A 25,640-nucleotide genomic window follows, 5' to 3' on the forward strand; every position below is an offset into this window, starting at 1 on the left:
GGTGGGTGGGGGGATAGGTGGACCACAGTCAATAAATTACACGAATAAAATATTTGTAGAGCTCTAGGGAGGGGGTAACCATTTCCAGCTGAGACCACAGTTTGACAGAAACAGTGATATCTGAGCTTGACTGTAGACCCGGGATGGCTTCCACATCTGGCCTATGACACTCTTCCCAGGGAAGTTGGCATAAAGAAAAGATAAATGACTTACTCAAGGTAAGTAAGGAGGTTGCAGTGAAGGAGTCGGGACTGGAGCTAGACTTGAAGTCACACGTATTGATTCCTACTCAGTGTGTCCATATGGAGCAGGCAGGCATGGGGCCTGGGCTGCCCCATCACAGTTCCTTGCTCTAGCCTCTGGGGGATCAGATTTGAACTCAGGATGGGCTAGGACCAGACCTGTAGCGGTTCCCATTCTGAGAAGTGTGGCCCAGGTGTCTGCTGGTCTATTGCCTTTTATGGGAAGGAAAGCCCAGCCCTAGATAAGCATTTACCCAGGACTCTGGGGTCCCGTGTTCAATTCGAGAAAAAGGAGAGAAGGAGAAGAGAGAGAAGGAATTGGCCTTAGGATCCCCTCACAAACCTCTGAGGGAATCTCGGCTGACCCTAGCCCAGAGAGATGGATTGTGCAATGTTTGTGCCAGATAAGTCAGAGATTATGCATGCAAACCCCTCATTTTACACATGGAGGACTGAGGCCCAGGGCATCTCTATGACTGACATCCCCTCCCTCCTGCCAGTTCGGCCCACACAGATTTGGGGTGGAAAAAGGTGAAGCACTTCCTCCCTATGGGTCACTAGAGTCAAGCCAGTGAGGTAGAGGACTCTCTCCTGCAATCCAGGAGTTTGGGTTCCTGTTCACCTCTCCAACCTGCTGGGAACTCTGAAAAGGAGAAGGGAAACAGGAATGCCCAGCCGAGTGGGTGTATCCATCATCACACTAATTAGGGAGGTGGGAGGCTTTAGGCAAGCTCATTATGCAGTCTAGGTCTCAGTCTTGATAAACCTCCCTTCATACTTAGCATCTTTACTCAGGAGTGTCACCCAGGCAGCCCTGAGGATGGGGACTATGTAACAGAAGCCTGCTAGGGAAAGGGGCAGGGGATCCGTGGAAGCTAAGTTGCACATTCTAGGGCTGCTGAGACTGGTTAGTGATTAGGCCCGTGGACACGTTGGTCACTAGCACCCATGCTGACCAGTAGGCACTCAGCTCCTGACCATGGAGAGGACGGTAGAGGAAGGCTAGGGCATGGTACAGGCTGATATATCCCCAAGGCTCAGCCTGGGTCTCAGCCAGGTATTGTGGAAATGATCTGAAGCTCTGGATAAAAAAGTCAAAGCATACAGTTTGCAAAAGGGATGTCAGACATTACAAGGAAAACCCACATATTATTAACAATGATGGGGGGCGTCAAAGGTGAGCCCCTGGGCTGCTAGCGACATTCTGTCCTCAGCGTCCTGTGGAGCCCTCACCAAGGACTGCTTAGTGCTCTCTACACCCAACTCATTCATTCAACCAGCAAATGTGCATTGAGCACCTACGCTGCACCAGGCTTTGGGAAGATGCTGGAGATGCCTAGATAAATAAGGCATGGTCTTGCTTTTAAGAAGTCCCCCAGTCTAGCCGCTGGATGCCTCAGCTGAGAGCCAGACATGCCAGCTTGGCCAAGACAGTCTCGGTTTATACTGCTTATCCCAATGCCATTATCAATAGTGTCCACTTTCGCTCTCAAAAGTGTCCTGGTTTGGAGAATAAATTACATGCTCACCTTAACCACAACATAATGTATAGGCACTGGTGGAAACAGTTGCAGAAAGTGGCGGGAGTAGTTGCTGTAAAGACCATGATGAAGAGGGGCGCCTGGTTGGTTCACTTGGTTAAGGAGCCGACTCTTGATTTCAGCTCAGGTCATGTTCTCACAGTTCTTGAGCTCAAGCCCTGCGTCGAGCCCTGCAGCGCTGTCAGCATGGAGCCCGTTTGCAGTTTGCAATTCTCTCTCTCCCTCTCACTCTGCTCCTCCCTCCCTCAAAATGAGTAAATATATATATTTTTAAAGACCATGATGAAGAGACATGGGTGGAGGCAACCTGAAAGCAAGAAACTACTTAATATGTTATTGGAGGTTAGACCACCAGACTACCGAGAAAATGGCCAGAAGATGATGCTTTTTTGTGTGTATCTGTTTTCCTCTCATCAGGCCTACTGCTCCCAGCATTAAAATCGAGCTACGTTTCTGGATATGAGTAACGTTACCAACATGGAAGGGGCTTCCACGTTCAGCTACACTGGACTAGGTACGGTTCTCCACATTCCTTGAACTTCATGGATACAAAGTACCCATCAGCTGGGAGACTGGTTAAAAGAACATAATCGAGCCATAAAATGCAATGAGAAGTCTCTTTGTGTACTGATATAGAACAATCTCCAGAATGTATTGGTAAGTAAAAAAAATCTGTGTAAAGAATAGCAGGTACGGGGGCGCCTGGGTGGCTCAGTCTGTTGAGCGTCCGACTTCGGCTCAGGTCACGATCTCACAGTTTGTGAGTTCAGGCCCCACATCGGGCTCTGTGCTGACAGCTCACAGCCTGGAGCCTGCTTCGGATTCTGTGTCTTCCTCTCTCTCCGCCCCTCCCCTGCTCATGCGCGCGTGCGTGCTTTCTCTCTCTGTCTCTCTCTGTCAAAAATAAATACACATTAAAAAAAATAGCAGGAACAGAGTATTACCATTTGTGTAATTAAAGTGACAAAATATGTACACACACTCACACTCCTATATGCAAAGAATATAAAAGAACTGGTAACCTTGGTGGTCTGGGGCAGGTGAGATTTTTACTGTATAACCTTTCGTACTTTTCGAAAAAATGTTTTATTTATTTTTGAGAGAGTGCAAACAGGGGAGGGACAGAGAGAGAGGATCTGAAGTGGGCTCTGCACAGACAGCAGCGAGCCCAATGTGGGGATCAAACTCACAAACCATGAGATCATAACCCAAGCCAAAGTCAGACACTCAACTGACTGAGCCACCCTGGTGCCTCTGTACTTCTTGAAATTTGAACCATGTGAATATGTTACCTATTTACAATTCTAAATAAAATAAAAGTGGGGACAAAATAAATAACTGAGTGAATAAATTCCCAGAGTCCTTCCTTCTGTGTCTGCCCAAATAATTCCTCTGACTTGCTTATTAAAATTCATCTTACCCTTTGAAACTCAGTTCAAAGCAGCCTCTTTCCAGAAGCCCTCCCTGACTGCCTTGCCTGCACAGTCAAAACAACCTTTTTTTTTTTTAATTTTTTTTTTTTTAACATTTATTCATTTTTGAGACAGAGAGAGACAGAGCATAACGGGGGAAGGTCAGAGAGAGAGGGAGACACAGAATCCGAAACAGACTCCAGGCTCTGAGCTGTCAGCCCAGAGCCCGACGAGGGGCTCGAACTCACAGACCGTGAGATCATGACCTGAGCCAAAGTCGGACGTCCAACCGACTGAGCCACCCAGGCGCCCCCAAAACAGCCTTCTTTAAAGGCTTTTATTCTGCAATCTTGGACATGAAGCTGCTGTGTGCATCTCACTTCATCCACCAAATTGAAATTTCTCCTGGCAGTGACTGGCTCTGATTTTTTCTTTCTTTTTAATTTTTTAATATTTATTTATTTTTGATTTTTAAATTTATTTTTGAGACAGGAGAGAGAGAGAGAGAGAGAGAGAGAGAGAGAGAGAGAGAGACAGAGTGCAAACGGGGGGAGGGGCAGAGAGTGGGAGGTAGGATCTGAAGCAGGCTCCAGGCTCCGAGCTGTCAGCACAGAGCCCAACGTGGGGCTCGAGCTAACTGCAATACCATGACCTGAGCCTAAGTTGGACGCTTAACCGACTGAGCCACCCAGGTGCCCCAAAAGTTTATTTATTTTTGAGAGAGAGACAGAGACAGAGAGACAGAGTGTGAGTGGGGGAGGGGGAGGGGCAGAGCGAGAGAGGGAGACACAGAATCAAAAGCAGACTCTATCTAGGCTCTGAGCTGTCAGCACAGAGCCCAGGAGGGGCTCGAACTCATGAACCATGAAATCATGATCTGAGCCGAAGTCGGATGCTTAACCGATTGAGCGATCCAGGCACCCCTGGGTCTGATCATTTCTGATCTTCCTGAAGCACTGAGCTTTTGCAAGACTGAGTGAATCACAAGTGTTTTACACTACCTAAAGTGCTTTGATGACCACTATCTCCTCACAACAGTTAGGTGAGAGGCTAGACAGATGGGTGTTTTTATTTGACAAATGAAGCTCCTGAGCTTCATTTACTGGGGTGAAAGTCAAGTGCTATGCTCAAGGTTACAAAAACGGACAAGGTAGAGGTGGCAGGAGGCAGATTTCCAATCTAATCAAGTAGTAGGTTCATACACCTTCCTGACTGCTGGCCTTCCTTGTACACCCAGTAGTCAGGTCTTGCTTTTATTTCCAGGCTTCTTGTGCGATGGTTCAAATGTATCTGCCCCTGGTCTAGTTCAGCGCCCCCTCATCCCCCACACATCAGCCAGAGCATTTCTCACCTCCCTTCCTCCTGCTTAAATGCTTAAAGACTTTCACTAGCTCCTCTCCCCAGCACCTGTACTCCAGGACAAAGTCCACTTTTCTCTGCAATTTTTACGAGGCCCTAGGACCCGCCCTAGCCGGCCTCGGCAGCTTCAGCTTCCCAATTCCCATCAGATCCTGGCAACTGTCAGGAATATGCCTTAAACACTCTCCAGGCCTGTGCACGAAAGAAAGTCCCCACTCTCTCCACCTGGAGAATGTCAGCTCACTGGCAAGAGCTGGTAAAATGTCACCTGGGTAGCATTCTCTGACCTCACTCCTCAGTCTCCACCAAAACCCAACACCTAAACTAATGAAAGACTGTAAACAGTGTCTAGCCTGTAGATTTAGCCTGACCCAGCTCTACTTCTTGCTCTCTGTGTGACCTTGGTCTCAGCTTCCTCCACTGCGAAATGGGTATAATGTACCAGCCTGCAAGTAAGGACTCATCTGGTGGGAGGTGTCGGAGGCCGCTGGTAGGGGGGAGCACGGTGTAGCTCAGGGCAAAGTTTGGCGGCTCCATTTCTGACACTGCTTACCTTTTAGCTGCCCTGCACCCCTTCTTCAGGCAGCTAGACCCACCCCAGCCCCACCCTTTTTCAAGCTTGGTGAGGAGGGCGCTGTGGGTCACCGCAGATTAGAGACGGCGTGGTCATTTGGCTGATTTGCAATAGGAAGCAGAGGGCCATTGGGGGAGGGGACGCTGAGCAATGGCAGTCCTAGAAGAGTCACTACCCAAGGTCAGGGCGCCCGCGGGACAGGCTGAGAACGGCAAGGACGTCTCTCCGCAGCCCCGCCTCTCAAGGGGGCCAGAAGCCTCTCAGTACCCTGAGTCACAGTGCGTTCCCTTTAAGGCGTTCGGGAAAGTCACCGCCTTGGTGGACGGCCAATGAGGCGCGGTGCGTTTTGTCCCTCGCGGGCTTCCGTGGGCCGGGCCGGGCGCGGGGGCGGGGCAGGGGAGCGGCGGTGGGGTCAAAGGCTCCAACGCGCACCACGTGGGCCGGTGACTCCGTCCTTCCCGCAGCGGCCGCGGCGCGCAGGGCACTTGGGTTAGTGGCGCGGCGGGCGGCGCGGACAGCCAAGCCGGACGCCCGCTCCCGCCGCCATGGTCATCAAAACGGACGAGTTGCCGGTCGCCGCCCCGGCCGACGGCGCCCGGGAGCCCAGCTCGCAGGCCGGTGGCAAGGGGCGGCCGGGCGCGGCCGGTGAGCGGGGCCGGGGCCAGCGGACAGCTGGGCGGGGAGGCTGGACGGGACAGAGCGGGCGGGTGGGTTCGGGCTTTACGGGGACCGCCGCTTTCCCTCCTCCCCGGGCCGGGTTGCATCTCCCCGGGCCGCCCCCGCCCTGAAGGTCACCTTCACTGTCGCCCCCGGCTGCGGCCTGGGATTCGCACGTGGGGTCCCGGGGAGGACAGCGTTAGGGGGGACACGTGCGCGCACACGCGGTTTCGGGGTGCGCCGCCGCCGCAGACCGGTGGAATCGGTGCCCCACCCCCTCCGCGCGCGGGCATGGGGAACCCTCGAGGCTGGGGTCACTGACACTTGGCTCCGTCCGGCACACTTCGCGTAAGGATCTCAAGCATAATGTACCAGCCTGGAAGTACACAGCCTTTCTGTACACAGGGCTGCAGCCCTGCGAGTAAGGCTCAACCTGGGACTTCCCAGGTTTGGTCTGTGGGAAGAGCGCGAGCCGGGGGTGGGTGTGTATTGTGAGGGGGCTTCTCTAGTTCATTCCCAGAAACAATGCTTTAACCCCAGGTCTTCAGGCTCTGATGTCTTCCCTCTTAGGTGTTGGCGGGATCTGCAGACCTAAGGGTCTGCTTGCGTGGAGTCAAAGCCAAACTCCTTGGCAGGAGGAGGTGTTTGTGCCAGAACTTGATCATTAACCCGCCTTATTGCGAAAAGTGGATCAGCTCAGGATTGCTGTTTTTAAGGCAAAGGTCATTAGTGTGGAGTGGAGCTCCCAGCTGTCCCCCACGGGGGCTCTGTGGAGGTGGCTTTGGGAGTGGCTGCGGCTCTTCTCTGGTGGGTCCTGCTTCATCTATTTCTCCTGGGCTTCCTCTGTTCCTTCCATCATGTCTTAGACTCCAGCCTTGAGGCTGGAAGCCCTTTCCCAGGGCCTCAGTTGTCATCTCCAAATCATCCTCAGGGCCTGGGGGCTGGGCTGTGGTCCTTCTCTCCCTGGATGGTGGTGGGAATGTAGAACTACCCCTGTCTTCCACTCCCCCCAACTCTTCTCAGCAGGACTTGCCATCTTCAGCTCCCTTCCTAACTTCAGTGAGTCAGGATGGGAACAGTATTAAGTAGGCCCTCTGACCCTGTCACAGCATAGTTACCTTGTATTGGGGGTAGGTACTGTAGCAGCTTTGCTGATTGCTTAGATGAGGCCAGGGTTTGGGCAGAACAGCAGATGCTGATGACTCCAACCTGCCAGGCTTTGATCTGATGTGGCTGTGAATCAGTGGGGCAGGCCAGATAAGCGGAGGTCCGGTCTGGCAGATTTCCCTCCTAGCAAAGAGACCTGAAGAGATAAAGTGACTAGCCCAAGGTCACACAGTGCTTTAGCTGCGGGGGGCATTTGGATTTCTAGCTTATGGTTGACATGCCAAGGCTTCCTGATCTATCCCAGAGGAAGCCGGGACAGGCATGTTGGTTTGGATTACATGCTGAGAACATGGGGACTGAAGAGGGGAGAGTCTGCCGGAGGATTTCTCCGAGGGCTTGTGTAAAAAAGCCCCATCTCCACTATGTGCTGAGAGGCTCTGTCTGGGGCAACCTGGGTCAGGGGAAGGGCACAGCTGTTCATTTTCTGGAAACTGGGAGCATGATAGTGGTGGGACATTGGCTCCTATGTCTCTGGGAAGCTAGGATAGATAATTAGGATTTGAATTACAGCCGGCCTGAATCTATTCAAAGAAGTAGGGTGGCCTTAAATGGAGACCCCCCCCCAACCCCCCAGCAGGCTCCCATCCAGGCTTCTGACCCTTAGGACCCAGCTGTGGAAGGCTCTCCAGTCCCTTTGAGGAGGTAATCAAGGCCTTTTGGGGTGGGGGGAAAGGGTCAGTTACCTTCTTGGGAATAAAGCTGCTTTTAGGGGTTAAGAGAACAGGCAGGTTTTTCAAGTTCACAGTGGTGTGTCAAGTTCCTTCTGCCTAGGGGAGGGTTCCTTGGAGTTGAGGCCCAGACAGAGAAGGGGGCTGGCAGACTGGGGAGGAGCTTGAAGGCTTAAGGGGAGCTCCCTGACAGAATCCTAAAGCTCTTGATTTGGGGAGGTCTGAGTAGACTGGCTTGAGGATCACTTAACTATCTCCAGACCTTGCAGACATGTCTCTGGCCTGGGGGGAGAGAAGGAGACAGATGCCCATATCATCAGGGTCTTCTGCAGGCTCCCTGCCAACCCCTACCCTTTCCTTTGAAGCCCTATTCCCTGGGAGGGGGTGATGTGTCTTTCCGGGCCTTACTTCCTGCTGGAGCCTCACCTGCTAAGGCCTTGACTGGGGCGGGGCCTGGCTCTGGCACAGTCTACTGGGTGAGGCAATGCCAGGCTGGGGAAGACACAGAGGCCACCTGGGATGGCCTAAGTTTCTTTTCTAACTCCTCCTTTCTGCTGCTCATGGGGTCTCTGCTCCCAGGCCAGGACAGGGGTACACTTTATCTCCACATTCTGACCCAGTCAGTGAGAACTAGGGGTGTGTATATGCAGTGTGCAACTTGGGCCACCCCTTCCCATTCTGCAGAGAACCACCTTTTGTCCTTTCCTGAAGGCCCAGATCCTCAGGGCAGCCCCCTGGGATATGAGAGGAGGGGATGTAGAGGGTTGGAAGGGTGCTGTGGCTGGGGATCAATCTGTCTCCTGGACTAAGCCCTGAGGCCTGGAGGAGGAAGGGATACTGTGTACCCAGTGGGTGCTGCAGCCTTAAGGAGTGGCACTCAGAGGCATGGGTTTCGGCATGTGACAGACCTCTTTTTTCTTGACCTGGCTTGGCTGCCTGTTGACTCCGGGTCTTGGGGCAGCTTGCTTCCTAGCCTTCTGGAGCCTCAGTTTCCTCAAGTGAGATGAGCTGGTTGAGCTGATTGAGGGACTTGCTGTGGGATGGGCCTAGAGTGAGCACTGACTTTCTGGGAACCAGAATGGAAATGGTTGTTGTTGCTACTCGGAGGTCATTGCCAGGCTGCTCTGCCCCACCCCCTTTTCCAGAGGGTTAGGGTGTGATTGGGAAGAGGGCAGGATAAGAGGGGCTCTGCCTGGGCCTGGCCCTTCTTACCATCTGGCCAGTGTGTGTAGGCCTTTGTGGGGCCTGTGGAGAGGCTGAGGACCTGCTGTGTGCCTGGCCATCAGGGCTGCCTGGGACAGGACTGGACTGGAGGGGAGGGGGCCTGGAGTGAACCTGGCTCCCCGCCCCCACTCTGGTTAGTATGGATGCCGGAGCAGTGCTGGCTGGGCCCTGGCAACAAGTCAGAGGCCCTGGGAAGGCGCCCTGGCGAGGCTGGGCATGTTCCTTCTCCACAGCCGAACAGCCTTCGGCCTCTTGCTGCCAGCTCTGTTTTCCCTGAGGGAGAGACTTGATTTTCTCCTGGCAGCGCAGGGGCTGCTGGGAAGGGAAGACAGAGCCTGCCAGCTCCGTGGTGGAGCTGGAGGCCCGGGGCACGGGTGCAGTTGTCCTCTGGGAGATTGAGGGCCCATCCCCCCTCCCACTAGAACCTGTGACTGTCAGAAAGAGGAGAGTGGCCAGGTCACCTGCAGGGGGCAGCATGAGCCAGAAGCCTCAGCCAGCCACTTGACCCAGGAGGCAAGGTGCTCAGAGTCGGTGACTGGTGGACGGGGTGGCCACCTCATGGCCTGGGCCTGGGTCTGCACCAGCTGTTGCCGGCAGCTGGCTGAAGCGGTCCTGCCCACCTCCACTGGGGTTGGGGCCGAGGAGAGGACCCCTTTGCTGGGCCTTGCCCCTGCCAGCCTGTCCCCAGGGCCCTCAATCCTGAGAGGCCCAGGTACCCCAAGCTGGGCTAGGTTCTCCTGCCCCCCTAATGGCTTCGCTAGCAGTGACCCCCTTTTTGGTGGGTACAAGGAAGTAGGCCTGAGCACTGGTAGCAGCTCCACCTGGGGTCCTGGAGCCACTGGGGCCTCCTGGCCCACAGCCGTCCTTCTGGCCGACCTTGAGCAGGATGCGAGGCAGGGGGAGTGTGCCCTTCCCAGGGCTGCCCCAGCAGGCCTGGCCCCACTGAAACCCGAAGCCAGCCAGAGCTCCAGCCCTGGGCTGACCAGCTGCATGGGGGCGAGGATAGTGGCAGAGGCCAGAACAGGGGACTCAGGCAGTGCCGAGCCTGAGCTGGAGAGCTGGCTGCCTTGCTGCCATGGTGGTCCCGAGACTCCAGAGCCCAGGAGAGAGCAGCCTCCAACTGCACCAGGTGGGCTGTGGGGGGCAGCAAGCCAGGTGGTCAGCCTGTTGTGGGGGTATCACTTGGCCTAATCCAGTGGTAGGGAGACCTTCAGGGTTTCTCAGAGGAAGGAGGAGGGGAATGGAGGCTACTGGGAACCAGCCATGGTCCTTTGAAATCTGATAGGGGATTGGGTACCCCCGGGACGTAACCTGGTGCTGAGGTACCTTCTGGGCAGGCAGGCTCCCGGTCCAAGGCGAGAGGGGTGGGAGCTGTGGCCACCTTTGCCTTTCTTCCCTGTCCCCCTTTCCCACCCCTCTTAGCCCAGACTCGGAGTGCAGGCTGCCTGTCTGGGGCCGGGTATCTGACTTCTCGCTTCTGGGGTCTTAGACCTCAAAACTGCTGTACCGTGCTGGGGGGAGCCCTTCTTGCATCTGCTCCTATTCCAGGAGCTTTCCCACAGCAATGTCTTTCTCAAGGACCCAGTTAGGGGAAGTGCCTCATATCTGCCATTCCTCTTGCTGCCTTTTGGAAGCTGACCAAGCACCGCCCTTCTCCCCACCCTCCTGCTTGTTTGTCATAGAGTTAGCCTGATTCTCCCTTTGGGGTGGCCGCTTCCTTTAGGGGCTTGGGGTAGTACTGCCTGGGGCTGCAGGCTCACTAGAGAGAGGTCCTTGTGTGTCCTTGTGGTTTTCCAGAATTTTCCTTCAGGTCTGGAGGGGTGTGCTGGGGACAGGGACGGGGGCGATAACAGGCCTTGAAAATCCACAGTGGCCATGATTGAGGGCAGTGTGTTGGCATGGTGGTGTGGGCTCTTGATGGGGGATCTGGGGTCCACTGTTGACCTTGGACAAGCCTCTGAACTTTCCTGGGTCTCAGACATCCTTATTTGGGGAGAGGAGGAGGGAGCTATATCTCAGCTCCTGGCGGTCCTGTTTATCACTAAGCTGAGGGGACACGGGGAAGAGGGAGTGGCTTCTCTGCACGTCCCCGTGGTGTGCCCTTCTGTGCTGGGCTTATCTTCTTTCCTGAGGCCCCTGGCTCCACGTTTACGGTGGGTCTGGGTAGGGCCCACATAGGTCTGGGGAGAAGGCACCTCCTAACGGTAGGGCGGAAGAGGTGGGAGCAGAGCTGGGTGAGCTGACCTGTCTGGAGCTCTCAGACAAGCAAGGGGCCTGTTTGGTTTCCAGGCAGACCCTCGTGGAAAGGCCCCAGGGCCAAATGGATATCCAGGCAGGCTTGTGTTTTGCCGGAGTGTTTGTGAGGAGGTCCTTGCTCCCCAGGGCAGGGAGGGAGCTCTCCTTTATTCCCTTTAGTGTCTGGGCAGAAAGGGAAGGTTTTGTTCCCTGCTTTCTTCTCTTCCCCACAGCTTGTGAATTGGGTGTTGTTCACAAATACTGGACTTAACTCCACATTTGCAGTAATTAATTCATTAATTCAGTGCCTTTTTGTTGAGTGCAGGAAAGATGGAAGGAAGAGAGAGCTGCGAGTATGAAGAGTCCCCCAGAATGTCATAGAACAGTGTTCTGGGAGGTGTCACCATGTCTCTGGAGCAGTGAGGAGGCAGTAATCCTGTTGTCAGGGATCATTTGGGCAGGCTTTAGAGAAGGGGGTTTATTTCACCTGGGCCTTGATAGATGAGTAGGAGTTTGCCCGATGGAGTGGTATACTGAGGGCAGTGTAAACTACACAAAAGCACAGAGGTGGGAGGGAAGATGTGTAGCCTGCATGTCAGGCTTCCTGGTAGTTTGGTGTATCTCAGACCTTGACAAGGAGAGCGGCAAGAGTTGAGATGTACCTCAGGCTGCCTGAGAGCTTTGGCGTGAGAAGCTTGGATCTGGTTAGCAGTGGGTTCTGAGTGGTGACTTGAAATAGGGGATAGTGGCCTGTATTGGGGCCATGGCTGCAGAGGCTGGGTTCCATGGCCTGCTTGGAGATTAGGTTGGGTGACTGGGGGTGGAGGGGCTTTCACCAAGCAGAGGCCAGCTTGTGGAGGAAGGTGAATTCCATGTCAACAGGATGAGTCTTTGGTGATGCCTAAGGGATGGCCACATGTTGAAAAGCTTGAGCGAGGCCTGGATTGGCCAGGTTAGCTGCATGATGGGAGGGCGTTTGAAGTCCTGAGAGGTCAGGTGGGATGAGGAGAGGCTGGGGCCCCGGGATGCCCACAGCCTGAGCTGCCGGAAGGGGATGGAGCTGGAGAGCAAAGAACATGTGAACAGTGGCTACCAGGGAAGGAGAGGAGAGAGTGAGCCATGGTGGGTGTCGCTGAGGAGTCCGACACCTCGAGGCCAGAGAAGACAGTTGGGTTTGGCCCTTGGGGTGGCTTTAGGGAGACTGATTTGGGTGGGTGTGCTCAGATGGAAGCCAGACTGGAGGACTGAGGAGCAGATGGCAAGGGAGGGCCCAGCATGTGGAAGGGAGAAGGCAGCGGCCTGCAGGTGGCCAGGGTTGAGGGAGAGTTGTGTGCCCAGTGTGAATGGGACTGTGGAGTCCGGGGTGGGGCTGACTGAGTCTTGGGAGGAAATGCGGATGCCATTCTCTAGGGGCTGCGTCCACCCAGGTGGATGAGGCAGACGGCCCCACTTGACTCAGCTCCTTTCTTGTTAACCTGCAGCGCTGCCATCAGTCATGCTACTGAATGGAGACTGTCCAGAGAGCCTAAAAAGGGAAGAAAGGGCTGCTGAGCCGCCCAGGGAAAATGGTCTGGATGAATCCGAGCCAGGAGAGGAGACGACTGGACAGGAGGTCATTGTCATTCAGGACACAGGCTTTTCTGTGAAGATCCTGGCACCTGGGATTGAGCCCTTCTCTTTACAGGTAAGTGGAGGAGGGTGCTGGGGACCAGAGCATGAGCCTGTTAGGATAAGGCTGGAAAGGCATGCCTGGTCATCACTTGTCCTAGCCTCATACTGTAGGGAAAGCGGTATGTCCTCACCAGGGTGGCTGGGGCCTTTTGCCTGGTAGGTGTCCCCCCAGGAGATGGTACAGGAGATCCACCAGGTACTCATGGACCGTGAAGACACGTGTCACCGCACCTGCTTCTCGCTGCACCTGGATGGCAACATGCTGGACCACTTCTCAGAGCTGCGCAGTGTCGAGGGGCTGCAGGAGGGCTCGGTGCTACGCGTGGTGGAAGGTTTGTCTGAAGTTGGGCAGCCTGCCAAGGGAGGGCGCACAGAGGTGGGGCCAGGTGGCACTCCACCCACCCCCACTGCTATCTCTGTGTCACAGATGAGTGCGTGGAGGCTCAGAACAGGGTGGACCTTGTGGAGGCAGGATTGGAGCCCAGGTCTGTTCCTCAGGCCTTCACACATGTGTCCTCCCACATTATCGGTTAAATATCAGAGTCATGATTTTTTTTTTAAAAAATGGTACCAACGAAGGGCCTGTAATCAGCCTAGTCAAATTCTGTAGACAGAAAAGTTAAATCTCATAAGGAAACTAAAGTTTCACGGCTCCCAAGTAGACAAGTCAGGCCCAGTGTGGAGTGAGCAGCTGGTGTGGTGAGACTGGTTGGTTATAAAAGCTCCCATGAACTTGGGTCCCGAGGGGAGAAGTAGCTCAGGGGTTCTGGGCAGTGTGTGAGGTTATTGCAAACACATATGGAAAGATGGAACCCAGCTGTGCCCAAACTTGATGAGGAACCCTCTCTTCTCCCCCAAAAGAGTCTCCATTAAAATTCACAAAGTATATACTGGGGGGCAGTGTTGTAGTTATGGGTCCTGGTAAGTCCTTGGGCCACCCCTGTGCAAGGGCTGCCCTGGAAGGATAGGACTGAGGCTGCAGTGCAGGGCCCAGCAGTTCCTTGGGCCTGTGTGCCTGTGACACTTGTGAACGAGAGCAGGGGCCTTTCGGTGAGCTCCCTGAGGCCTGTGTGTGCTTCCAGAGGCATTTCTTGTGCCCTTTGACAGAAGGTTCTTTGCAGACAAGGATCTCTGCCTGTTAGCAAGCAGGTGTGTGTGTGTGTGTGTTGAATCCAGAACTCCAGCTTAATGTGCTTATAATGGAATTTGTAAGTGGAGGCCTAAAATTTGAAAATCAAGACCATCGTGGAAGCACCATGGCAGACTTCTCTGTACTGGGTGGGTTGTTGCAGCGGCGAGCAAGCCCTGCCTCTCATCCTCCCAACAGAGCCATACACGGTACGTGAGGCCCGCATCCACGTGCGCCATGTCCGAGACCTGCTCAAGAGCCTGGACCCATCTGATGCCTTCAACGGGGTTGATTGCAACTCTTTGTCCTTCCTGAGCGTCTTTACTGATGGCGACCTGGGAGGTGCGGGAGGCATTGGGACTGGGGGTTGGGCAGAGGATCTTAGAGCAGATTGGCCAGGGGCTGGTGAAGGGGCCATGGGCCGGGCCTTCCTAGCAGGAGGGGGCAGGGCTGGAGGCATCCAGACTGGGGCCATTTTAGGTGGGGAGATAGTTGGCCCCTGCGTGGCCCTGTGCTGACCACCAGCCTCGGGTCCCTTAGACAGCGGGAAGCGGAAGAAGGGCTTGGAGATGGACCCCATTGACTGCACACCACCTGAGTACATCCTTCCAGGGAGCCGGGAACGGCCGTTGTGTCCCCTGCAGCCCCAGAACCATGACTGGAAGGTAGGACTCCAGAGCAGAGCCAGGGAGCAGCAGGTCTCTGGCTGGGCGGGAGCTACCTACTTGGAGGCCTGGCCTACTCATTCTTGGCCATGCTTGCAGCCCCTGCAGTGCCTGAAAGTTCTTACCATGAGTGGCTGGAACCCACCCCCTGGGAACCGCAAGATGCATGGGGACCTCATGTACCTGTTTGTGATCACAGCCGAGGACCGGCAAGTCAGCATCACAGCATCCACGCGGGGCTTTTACCTGAACCAGTGAGTCCCTGTTCAAGCCTGTTCCGGGTGTTTGGGCAGCCACCCAGGGTGCCCTGCGCAGCAATCACCCTCTTCCCACAGGTCCACGGCCTATCACTTCAATCCCAAGCCTGCCAGCCCCCGCTTCCTCAGCCATTCCCTAGTGGAGCTGCTCAACCAGATCAGCCCAACCTTCAAAAAAAACTTTGCCGTGCTGCAGAAGAAAAGGTGGTGTCTTTGCTCCGTCTCTGCCCCTTGCCTCACATCCCATGACGGGGTGGGGTGAGGCTACCAGCATGAGCTCCATCGCTTCTGCCCCAAGAAGCCATGCCCTCAGCCCCCAGGACCCCAGAGCCTCCCTTCAGGGAGCTGTTAGCCGGGCCACAAGACGGCAGCCCTAGGAGAGGTGCCCATTTGCTTCTGTTAGACTTTCCGGTGGGGGGGTCTCGGCGCAAAGACACAAGAGCTGGTGGGGGCTTCAGAGAAGGAGGCTACGACAGGGCTCTGAGCTTGGCAGACTTCCCCATCTCCCCCTCTCCCTGCCACAGGGTCCAGCGCCACCCATTCGAGAGGATTGCCACCCCGTTCCAGGTGTACAGCTGGACAGCGCCCCAGGCAGAGCACGCTATGGACTGCGTGCGTGCGGAGGACGCCTACACCTCCAGGCTGGGCTATGAGGAGCACATCCCTGGACAGGTGCCTGCAGCCTGGCCCTGCCTGCCCCGGGCTCTTCTCTCCTCTCCCCTGCTGGGGGCCAGGCTGGGTTCTGTGTGCCTCCCTGGAGGCTCCATCTACTTGTCTGTCTCGTTCACTTGGGAGCCTGTGAGGCTGTCCATGGGGAGGTGGAGGAAGGGGCGCCCACAGCGGGTCTTGGGGCTGGGGCTGAGCCGGCATCTCCGTCCCTTTGCAGACCCGGGACTGGAACGAGGAGCTGCAGACGACAAGGGAACTGCCCCGCAAGAACCTGCCTGAGCGGCTCCTTCGAGAAAGAGCTATATTCAAGGTGCCTACGGCTCTCGTGCCTGACTGGCAGCCTCAGGCCTGTTTGTTGCCTGCCGAGATGTCCAGACAGGGTGCCTTGCAGGGCGTTGGCTAACTTCTCGCCTCCAGCAGAGCAGGCTACCCCAGTTCTGATTTTTGGCCTCTGTGACACTTGGGAGTCCATGGGCTGGGTGGGGTCAGGGGGACCTCCTTCCCTGTGGGCTGTGTGACAGGGTTCTTCCAGCCTCCCACCCGCCACTGTCTGCCTTCAGGACTTCGCCTGGACACACAGATGTTATCTAGAGAAATGAGGGAAAAAGAAGCTTTCAGAAAAGCCGTTTTTAATCTTCCATAATCTTACTGCCTAGAGATGGTAATGGTAAAAATAAGATCTAGGTGGTTTGAGTACTAACTTTGCCAGGGGTCGTGTTGTGTGTGATCGGCATCATCTCTTGTAATCTGTCAGACACCTTGTAAAGGTTGATAACTTTTGTCGTCACTGTTTTATAGACAGAGAAAACAGGTCTGAGAGGTAACCTGGCCAACTTCACCTGGTACATAATTGGTGAATCGAAGACCTGGTCCAGCCCTTAACTTTGTTAATCACTAAGCTCTGCTGTCTCTGAACATTAGTGTTAAATTTTTTTCAAAAAATGGGTTTCTTGTGTTTTTCCAAGTGTGAGGAAGCTAAGGTTAGAGCCCCCGGGCCCTCGGGGCCGTCCACTTGCCTCTGCTGTCTGGGTGAGCTTGGCCAGGTGGGCCCAAACCTGTGGCTCTCAGGGATGGCGCCTTTCTCACCCTCCCTACCTCGGCCCCTCAGGTGCACAGCGACTTCACGGCTGCAGCCACACGGGGCGCCATGGCGGTCATCGACGGCAACGTGATGGCCATCAACCCCAGCGAGGAGACCAAGATGCAGATGTTCATCTGGAATAACATCTTCTTTAGCCTGGGCTTTGATGTTCGTGACCACTACAAGGACTTCGGTGGGGATGTGGCGGCCTACGTGGCGCCCACCAATGACCTGAATGGTGTGCGCACGTACAACGCCGTGGACGTGGAGGGGCTGTACACATTGGGGACAGTGGTGGTGGATTACCGTGGCTACCGCGTCACAGCCCAGTCCATCATCCCTGGCATCCTGGAGCGGGACCAGGAGCAGAGTGTCATCTACGGCTCCATTGACTTTGGCAAGACGGTGATGTCGCACCCTCGATACCTGGAGCTGCTGGAACGTACTAGTCGGCCGCTCAAGATCCTGAGGCACCGGGTGCTCAACGACCGCGGCGAGGAGGTGGAGCTCTGCTCCTCCGTGGAGTGCAAGGGCATCATCGGCAACGACGGGCGCCACTACATCCTCGACCTGCTGCGCACCTTCCCCCCTGACCTCAACTTCCTGCCCGTGCCCGGCGAGGCGCTGCCCGAGGAGTGCACTCGCGCCGGCTTCCCCCGGGCGCACCGGCACAAGCTCTGTTGCCTGCGCCAGGAGCTGGTGGATGCCTTTGTGGAGCACAGGTGAGGGGCCAGGCTTTTGAGGGCACCCAACCAGTAGACGGTTCTGGGGTCTGGTCCTTGACGGGAGACACTTTGGAAGGTGAAGAAGAGGGGCACCTGGGTGGCTCAGTCAGTTAAGAAACTGACTTCGGCTCAGGTCATGATCTCGCGGTTTGTGAGTTCGAGCCCCGTGTGGGGCTCTGTGCGGACAGCTCGGATCCTGGAGCCTGCTTCGGATTCTGTGTCTCCCTCTCTCTCTGCCCCTCCCCCACTCACACTCTGTCTCTCTGTCAAAAATAAATATTTAAAAAAAAAAAAAAAGGAAGGTGAAGAAGAGCCAGCTTTGGCCCCGGTCATTACAGCCCCAGCACCACGCACTGTGACCTCACGCTCCGCAACATGGACGTCAGGAGCTTTATGTGGGTGGAAAATTAGCAGCCAGCTAGCCCAGTGGCTCTCGGCCGAAGCAGCACTCTTCCTCTGAGGAGCATATGGAAATCTACTAATGCGTTTTTAATGTTCCAGCACTAGGCGGTGTCACCGCTGCTGGCATTTGGTGCTTAGGAGTCTGCCACATCGAATGCCCCTCACCACAATCAGTCTCCTCACAATGCCAGGGGGGATCTGTCTGTTTTGAGCTTGGCCCGCATGGAGCCCCTGGCCACTCCTTTGCTAACACACCAGATGTCCTCTTTCTGTGGGGAAGATCCCGGGTGTGGCTGTGACCTGCTACTGCCTGATGGAGTTGCTGGGGTGGGAGGTGTCCGCGTGCCGACACAGACCAGGGGTCTGGGGCCTGCCCCTGGTCCCCGCAGCCAGCAGGAGGCTGCCAGGCCGGCGAGGCTCCCGGATACCGTCTTCCCATCTGGTGCTCTGCCCCGTCTGCTGTGCTCTAGGTACCTCCTCTTCATGAAGCTGGCTGCCCTGCAGTTGATGCAGCAGAAAGCCAGCAAGATGGAGAATCCCACCTCACTGGAAAATGGTGACCCCCCCTCCTCGGAACCTAAGCCTGAAGACCCTCCGGGGCTCGAGGCAGGAAGTGAGGAGGAAGGCAGCAGTGCTAGCGGCCTCGCCAAGGTGAAGGAGCTGGCGGAGACCATCGCCTCAGACGACGGGACAGGTGGGGCTGCTGTGCATGGGGGGAGCGGGGAGCCCCGGTTCTGTCCCTGCAGCTGGCGCCTGCCAGCGGTGGCTTGCCCCAGCCCTGAGAGAGGCCGGCAGATGTCTGCGCGGAGCCGGGGGAGGCCTGGGGTAGCACAGCCTCCCCCTCTGATGGTGGGGCGGGACTACCTCCGAGCCGGCCGTGTCTCCGCAGCAGACCCTCGGAGCCGAGAGGTGATCCGCAACGCGTGCAAGGCAGTCGGCTCCATCAGCTGCACAGCCTTTGACGTCCGCTTCAACCCTGACATCTTCTCACCAGGCAAGTGTTACATTAGGACGGGCAGGATACTGTGGGGGTCATCTTGGGGCCCTTGGTCTGGCGGGTGCTGGCCTTTATCTTGCCACCCCTGCATCCCTTCTGCCTGGCTCAGGCCTCTGCTGTCCCTCCCACAGGGGTTCGTTTCCCCGAGTCCTGCCAGGAGGAAGTTCGGGACCAGAAGCAGCTGCTGAAAGACGCCGCCGCCTTCCTGCTGTCCTGCCAGATCCCCGGCTTGGTGAGGGAGGGGCCACAAGGGTGGGGGGCTGCACAGGGCATGCTGTTGAAGGCCCTGGTGCTTCATCCATCTGATTCTGGAAGCTTGTGGAACCTTTGCAGGAGTAACTCCCTTAGACCTGCTGATCTGTGAGGCAGGCGGGGCAGAGTGCTTGTCACCCTCGTACATACAGATGGGGCTGCTGACCCAGAGAGGCCAAGGGAGGCCTCGGGTGCAGGCTCTGCTTCGCTGGGCCCGCCACAGGGGCCGGCAGCTGGGGGTCTGGTCCTCCGAGTCCCTGTGTGATGAGACAGCTGACAGAGGGGGCACTAGGGCATCTGGAAAAAAAGGTGGGGGGAGGGTCCTGTCCTCACCCTCATAAGCTTAGTACGTAGGCTTCTTGGATGATGGAGCCCCTGCTCCCTACTGAGGTAGCCCCACAGTCGGGTGGCACGCCGGTCTCAGATCTATGAGCCCAGTGTTCTGTGCCAGCTGCCCTGGCCCCCAGCCTGTCCTCTCTGAGGCTTGACAGAGCTGTGACCCCCAAGTGGCTGCCTCTGCCCTATCCTGCGTGGTCCAGGGAGAACCTGTGCTGCCTGTTGGGCTCTGCCAGTGGGGCTCCCTCATCTCTGCTCCCCTGCTGGGAAGCACCTGCTTCCCTGTGACTGCCATCCCATTTTCCTGTCGCTTGTGCAGAAGGCTGGGGGGGGGGGGGGGGCGGTGGGCGGTGGGCACGTTCTCACGTCCTGGCTGCCATTTTGTTTTCTTCCCTCTTCCCAACTGGGAGCTGGGGTCTTAGTCCCCTCCTTCCCTCAGGGCCTCAGGATGGCATGAGCTCCCCACTCCCCTCCCCCGGAAGACCCAGGGTGGGAGGAGGCAGAGGGCCCAGGCTGGGGGCCCTGACCTGCTGCAGCCCGCAGGTGAAGGACTGCATAGACCATGCGGTGCTGCCCATGGATGGGGCCACGCTGGCTGAGGTGATGCGCCAGCGTGGCATCAACATGCGCTACCTGGGCAAGGTGCTGGACCTGGTGCTCCGGAGCCCGGCCCGAGAACAGCTGGACCACATCTATGTGAGTGATGCTCGGGGCGTTCAGGCCGTGAGGCACTGGGGCTGGATGGAGGCCTGGGGCCCAACCAAGACTCCCTTCTCGAACCCTTGCAGAAAATTGGCATTGGAGAGCTCATCACCCGTTCTGCCAAGCACATCTTTAAGACCTACTTACAGGTATTGCTGTTCCCACCACAGCCTGGGGGTGGGGGGTGGGGGGTGGCGGGTGGGATGGGCAAGAGCCCTGGGTTGGGGCCTGAGGGCCCTTGTGACTTGAGTCGAACCTCCTCACAGGGAGTGGAGCTCTCGGGCCTCTCGGCTGCCATCAGCCACTTTCTGAACTGCTTCCTGAGCTCCTACCCCAACCCTGTGGCCCACTTGCCCGCCGACGAGCTGATCTCTAAGAAGAGGAACAGGAGGAGGAGAAACCGCCCCCCGGGGGCAGCAGATAACACGGCCTGGGCTGTCATGACCCCCCAGGAGCTCTGGAAGAACATCTGCCAGGAGGCCAAGAACTACTTTGGCTTCAGCCTCGAGTGGTGCGTGGCAGCACGGGGTGTTGGGCTCTCCGCGGCCGCGGCGCGGGGGCAGCGGTTGCAGGGTGGGGGCTGGGACTGGAGGGAGGGAGCAATGGAGGGCTGCTTGCCGGGGTGATGAGGGGATGGGAGCTGGTACTTGGGCTTGGTCCTTTGGTGGGGAGGCAGCCATTGACTCAGGGGGCAGAGACGGGAGCTGGGCCGCCCAGGCCCACCTGCCACCTCCCCCCACAGCGAGACCGTGGACCAGGCTGTGGAGACCTATGGGCTGCAGAAGATAACGCTGCTGCGGGAAATCTCCCTGAAAACCGGAATCCAGGTGTGGATGATTCAGGGGGTCCCTCCTAGCTCCCGCAGGGTTGGCAGGAGCGTGGGGGGAAGTGGCCTTCTCTCGACGTGGGGTGCTCAGTTGGGAGGTGCTGGCCGTTTGAGCCCAGGGTTGAGGCCACCTTCGGGCTTTGGGCTGTGTCCCCCAGATCCTGCTGAAGGAGTACAGCTTTGACAGCCGCCACAAACCCGCCTTCACCGAGGAGGATGTGCTCAATATCTTCCCCGTGGTCAAGCATGTCAACCCGAAGGCCTCGGATGCCTTCCACTTCTTCCAGAGTGGGCAGGCCAAAGTACAGCAGGGTGCGTGGCCAGGTGTGGCTGGGGGGTGGGGGTCCCCTGGCCCGGCCCTGACCTTGCCGCCCTTGGGGGTGCCCTGCAGGCTTCCTGAAGGAGGGCTGTGAGCTCATCAATGAGGCCCTGAACCTGTTTAACAACGTGTACGGAGCCATGCACGTGGAGATCTGTGCCTGCTTGCGCCTCCTTGCTCGTCTCCACTACATTATGGGTGACTACGCCGAGGTGGGCCTTGAGCACCCTCCGGGCTGTGTCCACAGAGGCCGTGGGGCCCGGCCTGGCGCTGGGGGATGGCAAGTGAGGGAGCTGGGGCCATGTTCTCACTCCGTGCCGCAGGAGGCGGGAGCCCAGGCCTGGGGACCTGAGCCCCAACGGTGGGGCTCAAGGACGCCGTTCTCCTCAGGGGGTCCCCTGGGAGGATCAGGCAGAGACCAGGGAGACCCTGGGGAGTTGCTTGTCCTGCCTGGGAGAGCTGCCTCGCTCGCAGACGGAGTGCTTCCTGGGGACGCTGGGAACGATAGTCTGAGGCTCACGGTGCCGGGTGCCTTGTAAGAGCCACGGGGAAGCTGTCGGGAACGTCGCTAAGCATTCCTTGGCCTGCTGGCGACCACCTGCCTTGTCATGGGGCGGGTGCACTGTAGGCCTCCGCTTGTCCTTCAACCGTAGACTCTTTCATTTATGTGTGCCTTTTTTTTTTATTATTACTGTTTTAGATTTATACCTAAGCATAGATTTTGTTGGGGCGAGAGACTCAAGGCGAGCTATTTAAAAATGCCTCGGAGTGGGGCCTGGCCTTCCATGCTCACAGCAGCTGAGTTGTGAACACTTCTCTGCTGAGGAGGCTGCGCTGCTCGGGGGCTGCTTGGGGGCCGGGCAGACTTGATGTGGGGCGGTACCCGCACTGGGATGACAATTCCCCACCTCTCCCAGGCCCTGAGTAACCAGCAGAAGGCTGTGCTGATGAGCGAGCGAGTGATGGGCATCGAGCACCCCAATACCATCCAGGAATATGTGAGCAGTTGGGGGCGTGGGTGGGGGGTTGCACTGGGGCCCGGGACCCCCTCCTGACTCTGCTGCCCCTGCAGATGCACCTGGCCCTGTACTGCTTCGCCAGCAGCCAGCTGTCCACGGCCCTGAGTCTGCTGTACCGCGCCCGCTACCTCACGCTGCTGGTGTTCGGGGAGGACCACCCCGAGATGGCGCTGCTGGACGTGAGTGCTGGGGAGGGGCAGCGGGGCTAGCCCTCGGCCTAGGGAAGCGGCACTGACCGGGGCCCTCCCGACCGCCCCCAGAACAACATCGGGCTGGTGCTGCACGGAGTGATGGAATATGACCTGTCGCTGCGCTTCCTGGAGAATGCGCTGGCTGTCAGCACCAAGTACCACGGGCCCAAGTCCCTCAAGGTAGCCCTCAGGTGAGAGCCCATGCTGGGTTAAGGGCATAGGGCGCCCAGGGCCGCAGGGACATGGTCCCGGAAGGCACTTCGATTGAGGGTGGACATGGGATCCGGCAGCCTGTCTTCCATCTGACTCCTGAGGGATTTTCTCTCAACTTGCGTCTCTTCTCCGAGTCCCGGGCTTCTTTGTTGCCCTTGGGTGGATTCCAGAGGGGAATCCAGAGTAGTCCGAGCCCCTGCGCCAGGCCCACTCATGTCCCTTCTGCGCCCTGCACGCCTCCTTGCAGCCACCACCTTGTCGCCCGGGTCTACGAGAGCAAAGCCGAGTTCCGGTCAGCCCTGCAGCACGAGAAGGAGGGCTATACCATCTACAAGACCCAGGTGGGCCGTGGCAGGGGCTGAGGGGGTGGCGCCGGGCCCTTGGGCCATGGCTTCGCTGACCCCTTCCTGCCTGTGCCACCTACCCCGTAGCTGGGCGAGGACCACGAGAAGACCAAGGAGAGCTCCGAGTACCTCAAGTGCCTGACCCAGCAGGCCGTGGCCCTGCAGCGCACCATGAACGAGATCTACCGCAACGGCTCCAGCGCCAACATCCCGCCCCTCAAGGTACGCTGCCCCCCCCCCCCCTCAACTGCATGTGCACCCGCCCTACCCCCCACCCTCCGGCTTCCCCGCGTGCTCACCGGCTCATTGGCGCCGCCCCTCAGTTCACAGCCCCCAGCATGGCCAGTGTCTTGGAACAGCTCAACGTCATCAACGGCATCCTCTTCATTCCTCTCAGGTGAGGCCCCCGCTCCGCTTGCACTCAACTCCCACGTGGAAGCGGGCTTTCGGTTTTTCTTCTTAAAATCTGTAATTGGTTGTTGTGGCTCAGAACTGAGAAGTACAGCCAGTGGTAAGAAGTTCCCGGTGAATCTTTTCAGGAAATAGCCACGTAGTTGAGCAAGCACATGTCTGTAATCTTTTCCCTTTTTTTATTGGCACAAAAATTGTAGCAGACCGCGCACGTGGCCATATCTTTCTGCACTTACTGTCCCTTAGCAGCCTTTTCCTTGTCAGTACGTAAGAGCAGCTTCGTTCTTTCTCTGGTTTCCCGCTGCCTCCTTGTGGGGATGTGTCTCACACCTGGACCCTGAGGGTCCTGCTGTGGCTCTTAGAACAGCGCTGCCTTCGTGGGCTTCTCGGTCCTGCTGCCCTTCCACCGGCGGAGGACGTGGGTTCGGTCAGCCAGGGGCTGGGGCGCTGACAGCGTACCTGCCGCGTGTGTCGCCCCCGCCCCACTGCCACCTTCTGTGTGTGATCTGCTGTGGGACAGACCACGTGGCGCTGCGGATCAGAAGTGAGGGTAAAGGCTGAGCAGGAGCCGGGCCTTAACTGGAGGCTGTGTCAAGTGCACCATGTTCTTACTGTCTTCGCGCTTAGGGGCCTTTTTGCTTTGCGGAGGGGAGCGCTTGTTCCACACGTCTCTCCCCCCACTGCAAAGAGCGGAGCCTCATCTTGCCCCAGGTTCAATTTTAACCAAGGCCAGTAAGGTGACAGAGGGCCCAGGCTTGCTCTGACACCTGCCCTTCATCCCTGTCCTTCTACTCAGCCAAAAAGACTTGGAGAACCTGAAAGCCGAGGTGGCACGGCGGCACCAGCTCCAGGAGGCCGGCAAAAACAGGGATAAGGCTGAGGAGCCCATGGCCACCGAGCCTGAGCCAGCGGGGGTCCCGGAGGATTCAGCCTCCCAGCCCCAGGCCGCCAAGGACCCTTCTTCCCCGGGCTTGCAGGGGTAGGAAGGGAGAGACAGACGGACAGTCAGCCAGCTGCCCCGTTACCCAGTGATCCAGACTCCAGGAGAAGGGGGGGGGCGTGCCCTACAGATCAGGAGAGGAAACCAGTCCCTCTTCTGCCATGTTTCCAACCCCAACCCCACCCCAGCATCCTCCTGGGACCCTGGCCTGGCCTGCCTGCCCCCCCCCCAAAGATGTTTTTGCACTGGTTCAATGAATATACGATGCAGAGGCCTAATTGAAGACACGCAAATGAAGTGTGTGGGCATCGGCTCCCAGTCGGGGGGCAGGTGCCCCCTCCGGCCCCCCCATCCACAAGCAGGTGTGTGCGAGTGAGTCCGTGCCCGTGAGTGTCTCGATCCGTCCTTCCTAACTTGTACATAGCCCCGTGTCAGTTCTGAGTGGATGACGTGAAGATGAGATTTCTCAGGTCATTTGAATGTTTGACATTATGGCTGCTGCTTCTGCTGCCTCTGCCCCTGGGCCCAGCCTGGCTTAGAGTCCAGGTTTGAAGCCAAAAAGAGGGGAGCTTTCCTGTGTCCTGGGAGGGGGGGTCCGAGCTCTGTGGCAGGGCTGGAGGGTTGGGGGTGCACTTTAGCTTTGTGGTGAGGCAAGAGTTGCAGGGGCTTTACCGGTTGTGACTGGGCCTTGCCTTGCCGGGCTAGGGGGAAGGGGGAAAGGGCGGGCAGTGGTGGCTCCCTAGACACCCTGTTCCCGGCCCTGGCCTGTCTGCCCTTGGGCCCAGCGGGAGGCAATGCCTCCCCACTTCCTGCCCCTCAGCAGGAGATAACTTTAGGGGCTACAGTCTGAATGTATCCTTCTCCCCATTTTAACCGGAGCTGCCTGACGCACAGTAGGGCCGGGGCAGATGAGGGGCTGGGGCAGCCGGGGCTGAATCATGGATCCTGAGGGGAATTTACTAGATACAGGAGTGATTGCCACTTGTTTGTGGAGCCCAGCTCCCTACCTGGTCCTTGTCACACAAGCACCTCCTACAGAGAGTAGCTCTGGGGCGGGGGGTAGGGGGGCCACCGTGGAAGGTAGTGGCTCCCACGAGCCCCAGCTGCTCCCTCTCCCGCCCTCCGCCCTCCTGCGCCGCTTCCCTGTGCCTGCTGTTGGAGCCCTGATGGGGTGGGGTGGGGGGGTCGCCGCCCTGGCGAGCTTGAGGGAGCAGGTCAAGGCTTGGGCCTCTGCCCCGGGGGCTTTGTGGGGAGCTGCGGATGGGTATGGTCTGTCCAGATACCTTGTTTCAAAGGCAGTGGGTGTGAGCTGGCAAGCGAAGCCTCCCCACCGCTGATCAAGAACTTTTTCTTGTTTTTAAACCATCACGTCTTCATTTCACATTGGAATAAAGTGAGTTTTTGAAACCTGC

The 25,640-nt window shown here is 57.4% G+C and overlaps 1 protein-coding gene across 4 annotated transcripts; it reads left to right on the forward strand.

Moving 5' to 3' along the window:
* Positions 1-5,524: 5,524 nt before the first annotated feature.
* CLUH (clustered mitochondria homolog) lies at positions 5,525-25,640 on the forward strand. Of its 4 annotated transcripts, none has more exons than XM_045487750.1 (26): positions 5,525-5,773; positions 12,561-12,763; positions 12,911-13,082; positions 14,078-14,221; positions 14,420-14,544; positions 14,644-14,798; positions 14,880-15,005; positions 15,326-15,473; positions 15,688-15,780; positions 16,579-17,273; positions 18,149-18,372; positions 18,568-18,672; positions 18,807-18,907; positions 19,807-19,959; positions 20,052-20,114; positions 20,232-20,476; positions 20,708-20,792; positions 20,950-21,103; positions 21,183-21,322; positions 22,028-22,108; positions 22,183-22,308; positions 22,390-22,511; positions 22,781-22,874; positions 22,965-23,099; positions 23,201-23,274; positions 24,085-25,640. In XM_045487750.1, exons 1-26 carry the CDS (start codon positions 5,674-5,676, stop codon positions 24,269-24,271), a joined length of 4,050 nt encoding a protein of 1,349 aa, XP_045343706.1. In that variant the 5' UTR covers positions 5,525-5,673; the 3' UTR covers positions 24,272-25,640. The 4 variants fall into 4 exon arrangements, with proteins under 4 accessions (XP_045343706.1, XP_045343707.1, XP_045343705.1 ...); XM_045487751.1 differs by having other exon boundaries at positions 5,536-5,773; positions 18,571-18,672; XM_045487749.1 differs by lacking the exon at positions 5,525-5,773 and adding an exon at positions 9,816-9,973 and having other exon boundaries at positions 18,571-18,672.

The sequence above is a fragment of the Leopardus geoffroyi genome, chromosome E1 (assembly GCF_018350155.1).
Source record: "Leopardus geoffroyi isolate Oge1 chromosome E1, O.geoffroyi_Oge1_pat1.0, whole genome shotgun sequence".
NCBI lineage: Eukaryota > Metazoa > Chordata > Mammalia > Carnivora > Felidae > Leopardus > Leopardus geoffroyi.